This window comes from Salvelinus fontinalis, chromosome 13 (assembly GCF_029448725.1).
Source record: "Salvelinus fontinalis isolate EN_2023a chromosome 13, ASM2944872v1, whole genome shotgun sequence".
NCBI classification, from domain to species: Eukaryota; Metazoa; Chordata; class Actinopteri; order Salmoniformes; family Salmonidae; genus Salvelinus; species Salvelinus fontinalis.
Genome location: NC_074677.1, coordinates 38,599,303 through 38,605,302, shown reverse-complemented (window position 1 = coordinate 38,605,302; position 6,000 = coordinate 38,599,303). Strand labels below are relative to the sequence as shown.

The window sequence follows — 6,000 nt, the reverse complement described above, 5'->3', positions numbered from 1 at the left end:
CAGATCTCTTCTGTGCAGCTCACACACGCATTTCCGGTTTCATCTACATGCGGTCTCCTGACTTATTTTTCTTCCTTTGACATCCTGCATCAAGAGTGTGCAGTCATGGTACGTTTTCGTTACCAATTGCTAATTTGTAACCCACAACTATTTCAAATATGTATTTATGCTAGTTTATATTGTATGTAGGAGATAATGTGTTGCAACTATTGTTCTCCCTCCCGTTTCATAGGAGCCAGTTGGTTGTGGCCCTAGAGCGTATTAACAGGAATTAGCTAGCGAACGTTAGCTAAACAAACACTTCCAATGCAATGTGGTTAAGCTAACGTTGCTGAACTTGCTAGAACGCAACGTGGCAAATGTTACATCGAAGAGAAGCCTTAACTATGGGATCTTTGATAGTCATTTACTTATTTTTGTATCACTTATCTAGGTAAACGTACCGAAGACCCGCAGGACTTACTGCAAGAAATGTAAGAAACATCAAACTCACAAAGTTACCCAGTACAAGAAGGGGAAGGATTCTCTGTATGCACAGGGTAAGTTTGCTATAGAGTCTAACCACAAATAGAGCAACGAGACATATTTCACCGGATGTATAATTGTGAATCATCCGAATTGTTTCCACTCACTAACAAATATGGTGCTGAGAGGAAGCCCAGTGGCAGGCAGTGGGAGGAGATAGATTTTGTCTGACATTCTGAAATTCTCATCCATGAAACATTTGACTTCAATAGTTATCTGTTCCCACAACTATAATCTGTTATAAACAGAGTCGACTACATTTTGTGGTCTTTACCTTTTGTCAAAGTAAAAAAAAAAAAAAAATGTTATTTAGAAGTGCAAAGGTAAATTGAGTTATTGCACATGCACCTCACAGGGCATGCAGTCCCTAACGGATATATGCAGATACATACTAGAAACGGCCAGTAGGATCTCGCTAGCACGTGCTTGGCTCTGCCCTCCTTGCATGATATGACTAATTTGTTCCCATTGGAAACGACAGGCTGTGGTCTATCTTGGTTTACTTATAAATAAAAAATCTTTGGTCTAACGTTACTTCCCTTGTCTGCTTGAACATGTATTATGTGTGGTATCTACCTTGGCATGCATTTATCAGGTAACTGTCTTTCAGGCAAAAGGAGATATGACAGAAAGCAATCTGGTTATGGTGGCCAGACCAAGCCTATTTTCAGGAAGAAGGTATGGAAGAATCATAATGGGAAAAGATTTATAAATTCACATCGTCTTCCCCTCCTACCAATGGGACATGTTTGTTTGCAAATTGCCACTGTCTTCGGTTTTAGTTTCCATGTCAATACTCAGTCTACTAGTCAGAACATATCATTTCCATCTTTTTATGTTACTTGCTCAAACCCTTGTGATTTCTCCTGCAGGCTAAAACTACAAAGAAGATTGTTTTGAGGCTGGAGTGTGTGGAGCCCAACTGTCGGCAAAAGAGAATGGTGCCCATCAAGAGATGCAAACACTTTGAACTGGGAGGAGACAAGAAGAGAAAGGTAAGCATACTGGTTCTCCTCAGTTTTGAGAGCCAACAACCTTTGCTTCTACTCGAAGCCTAATGGCAAACCAGAGCATTGTTTGGAAATAAGGCAGTAGGCAGACGGTGGTGTTAATGAAATTGAGTTAATGGGTGGTGATTTGAATCTCTTTGCAGCAATCTGAAATACCAATTTCTTATGTCTTTTTCTCACTCTTTCAGGGCCAGGTCATCCAGTTTTGAGCTCTCTTTTCTTGGGTCACTTGTCAATAAAATATGTATTCTAACTGTACTTGAACTTGTACTGTATTTACTGTCAGTTAATACACCTTTATGCGTTGAAACATTGGAACCAATCAGATAAGGGATCTTGAGTTATCTGGCACATGTAGTTACACATTAAAGGTGCAATATGCAGAAATTACGCTACCATTTCCCAGTTGCTCAAATTCGAATATTTTGCCTAATTTCATTTTGACAAATCAAGCAGTAATTGTGTAGAGAATCATTGTACCATAACTGAAATATGTTTTCCATAACCTAAAATATTGTATTTTCAGCTGTTTGAAGCTGGTATAGAAAACTGAAAATAAGACGCAAAATGAAACTTACGATCGGGAAGCATAGAAATAGCACACATTAAACTGATGTACTGCTTCTTAGATCTGCTTTCAATGAGAATGACTGATCTATAACTCACATTTCTGTGAAATTTGGTCAGGTTGTCCAAAAAGATACATTGTAGCAATATATGTGTCTAGTGAAGCTTGGTGATGATACCTTCGCCCGAATTGACTTTCAATGGTGTGAAGCCAATTGCTACATAGTTATCTTGCTAGGGGGCAGAATGTTTCTAGTTGTTAAATACTTGTGAAGGAAAACAAACTAGTTAATGCCTATGTATTATTCAGTGTTTCTAATGGAATAGTTGCTTCATCCTGAACTTTTATTCCCCTCTTATGTATGTTTTCATTCACTGACTTGTAAAAAAAATCCTCAATGGAAGCAAGCTTAGAAACATTGGGACATCTGCATGAATTTGTAGTTTTGACAACAGCATGGTTTTATATTTAAACAAATTATAAATTTTTACGCTAGCCATTGACATTTTAAAGAAACATCCAAGACAAGGTGCATAAAGAAAAGGCTGACAATTAATGAAGGACATCGCCTAACTAGACAATTCAAAATGTCCAGCATTCACTTCTGTTGATTCATGTACCAATAGTACTGTCCCATTACATAGTATTCCATATTAGGTTGAAATCATTTGTAGGGATTTATTAACAATTTGCCAGAAACGAGTATAAAATACAATTCCGGGGAGGAGGGGAATCCAACATTTCCATGCAGTCCTGCCTCAATATCTGGGCTTGTGCTTGCTCCATGAGGGTGACATTAAGTGTCCATAGTACAAGGACTACAATATTTGTGCTAATTAGTGCATTCGACTGGAATTGTAAAAAAATAGAGAGTTAAAGGGGCAATATGCGTTTGGACTTAATTTATATCTACACATTTGATTCTTGGAGGGTCATTAATTGCATCCAGAGCAGTCTACACATTTGAGTGATTATATTTCTCCAGCCCAATCCCATTGTTGTTTACCAAATCAGTGGTGGGGTGAAACTTTGTTATTGTATAAACTGCAGATTGCCCCCTTAAGGATGACACTTGGACTACATCAGGTTTGCTAACTTTAGTGAAAAAATGAATGGAACTGGACATGCAGTCAATTATTTTTCCATTGGCACAGCGAATGGATTTGACATTGTCTGTAAAAGTGTTCTGTGGAAGACTAGGTTCAACTCCGTATTGGTTTTTAGTGCTGTAATTCAGTCCTCATGTTGGTTTGTCACAGAGTAGCTCGGATGGCTTCATTCCGCAGCACTTTGTAGGTGAGCCAATAGAAAACATTGAAGCAGAGGAAACTCAGAGGGAACACGGCCCTAGATATGGTGTCGATCCTTTTTGCCCGATCTACAAACTGCCTGCGGATGTCATACAGTGGGAACCCATGAGGTAAGGCCTGAAAGATTGGGGCATCCATCTCTGGTGGTGCATCGCCTGCTACTCCATAACTATGGAGAAAATAGGCCTGGCTCTGCTCCACCAGCTCCTGCTCCTAAGAAAGAACAAAAGGAAAAGGGCCAAATGTCTGTCACCCTCAGTCATAACCTGCAATATTTTCTCCACATTACTTGCTGCATACTGGATTATGATTCATGTCTTGCAAAGTCAACAAGGCCTTTGTAAGAATTGGATTTTGTGATAAATACATTACACAAGGTTAAATAGACAACCTTAACTCTAAATGAGATCTACAGTGCCTTTAGAAAGTATTCCCAACCCTTGACTTTTTCCACATTTAGTGTGATAGAAAAAAAATATTTAATTGCAATTTGTCAACAATCTACACAATACTCTGAAATTGGAATTATTTTTTATTAATGGAAAATAAAATGTCTTGAATAAATATTCAACCTCACCGAGTCAATACATGTTAGAATAACTTGTGGCAGCGAATACAGCTGTGAGTTTTTCCAGGTAAGTCTAAGGGCTTTGCTCACTGGGATTGTACAATTTTTCAATACTTCAAGCTCTGTCAAGTTAGTTGTTGATCATTACTAGACAGCCACATAATTCTTGCCATAGATTTTCAAACCTAAACTTTATAAACTAGGCTAGTCAGAACCAGTCAACATTCAAGGATTTTTCCTGTGCTTCTATATTCCATTTATTTGTATAAAAACAACTCCCTAGTCCTTGCTAAAGAAAAGTATACCCATAACATAATGCAGCCACCACGTTTGAAAATATGAAGAGTGGTACTCAGTGTTGTTGGATTTGCCCCAAACACAATTCTTGCTATTCAGAACAAAAAGTACATTTTCAGTTTTACTTTAGTGCCTACTGTACAGACTTTCTTTTCACTCTATTTATGTTAGTATTGTGGAGTAACTACGATGTTGTTGACCCATCCTCAGTTATCTCCTATCACAGCCATTAAACTGTCTTAAAATCACCATTGGCCTTATGATGAAATACCTGAAGGAAGGGCGCCTGTATCTCTGTAGTGACTGGGTGTATTGATACAGCATCCAAAGTGTAATTAATGCTCAAAGGGATATTCAATGTCTGCTTTTTTCTTTACCCATCTACCAAAAGGTGCCCTTTTTGCAAACCATTTGAAAAACCTCCCTGGTCTTTGTGGTTGACTCTGTGCTTGAAATGCATTGCTTGACTGCAGGACCTTACAGATAAGTGTTTTTGTGAGGTACAGAGATGGGGTAGTCATTGAGCCCATGCAACTTGTGACTTAAGCACATTTGTACTCCTGAATGTATTTAGGCTAGCCACAAGGGTTGAATACTTATTGACTCAAGACATTAATTAACATTAATTAATTTGTAAACATATCTAAAAACAATTCCACTTTGATATTATGGGGTATTGTGTGTAAATCAGTGACACAATCTCAATTTAAACTCAGGCTGTAACACAATGTGGAAAAAGTCAACAGGTGTCAATACTTTCTGAAGGCACTACCATTTTGTTTTTCTAAGCGAACAAACAGTTGAATACCCCATTAAACTGAACTCCAGTCAGCATGAGAAATTTTGTTTTTTTTACCCTGGCACAGACGCTGCACTGCTGAGGGCCAGGCAGGGTCCCCTGGGAGGAGTTGTTGCCTGGCAAGTTGTTACCTTTCACTTGGCTGCTCTCCCCACTTCCACTTCTCTGCTAATAAACCCAGAGCAACATGGAGGTCTAGCAGGCATACATGAATACTGTGATTCAATCTAAACAACATGCAGTGACACATTACTGATTTACATTCATTTTTCAAATGTACATTTAATAAAGTCCGACATACCAACTGAGTGTGTAAAGATCTCAAAATAACAGGAGAACTAGGAGAAACAGTAGGCTACCTGGTCCCTGGAACTGATATAGATGCAAGTGTCAGGGAAAGATAGAGAATTTTAGTAATGCTTCATTTTAAGGCGTCCTTATTACAGTGTAATTACATATGTAATTACACTAAGTATTGTAGTTAATTGTAATAACATGTAACTGGTGGTAATTGCAGTCTGTAATTACAGAGGTGTAACAACAAATGCTTGTTACCATGCTTGTTACAAATGGGCAAGTTTCTACTAAATTCACCTATCTAGTGTTTCGTTTCTTCCCTGCTGCATCGCATTTAGTGATAACTATCACAAGGACTATAATCTTTTGTGCACTGGGTGTCCACTGAGGTGATCCTAACTGACCTAAAACAGGGAATTTTACTAGGATTAAATGTCAGGAATTGTGAAAAACTGAGTTTAAATGTATTTGGCTAAGGTTAATGTAAACTTCCGACTTCAACTGTATATATAAATACAACTTGTGTACATTACCCATTATGACAACCTGAACCTCCTTGCCATCCAAGTGAGAGGATGAATCCATAAGTACAATGTAATGTGTTACAATGTGATACAGGATTTAGC

At 38.2% G+C, this 6,000-nt stretch overlaps 2 protein-coding genes across 4 annotated transcripts in view; one reads left to right on the top strand and one right to left on the bottom strand.

Annotated features, from left to right (window-relative positions):
* On the top strand, positions 1-1,793 carry LOC129868636 (60S ribosomal protein L36a). Its single transcript, XM_055942786.1, has 5 exons — positions 1-108; positions 434-539; positions 1,136-1,203; positions 1,398-1,520; positions 1,724-1,793. Exons 1-5 carry the CDS (start codon positions 106-108, stop codon positions 1,742-1,744), a joined length of 321 nt encoding a protein of 106 aa, XP_055798761.1. The 5' UTR covers positions 1-105; the 3' UTR covers positions 1,745-1,793.
* Positions 1,794-2,767: 974 nt separating this feature from the next.
* LOC129868635 (glycine receptor subunit alpha-4-like) overlaps positions 2,768-6,000 on the bottom strand; it is a 42,068-nt gene continuing 38,835 nt past the window's right edge. For 2 of the 3 annotated variants that reach the window (XM_055942783.1, XM_055942785.1), the window contains 2 exons: positions 5,135-5,245; positions 2,768-3,626 (listed from right to left, as the gene is read on the bottom strand). In XM_055942783.1, the coding sequence (XP_055798758.1) occupies positions 3,357-3,626; positions 5,135-5,245 (381 nt within the window). In that variant the 3' untranslated portion in view covers positions 2,768-3,356. The remainder of the gene's footprint in view (positions 3,627-5,134; positions 5,246-6,000) is intronic. The other variant, XM_055942784.1, reaches the window with a different exon arrangement.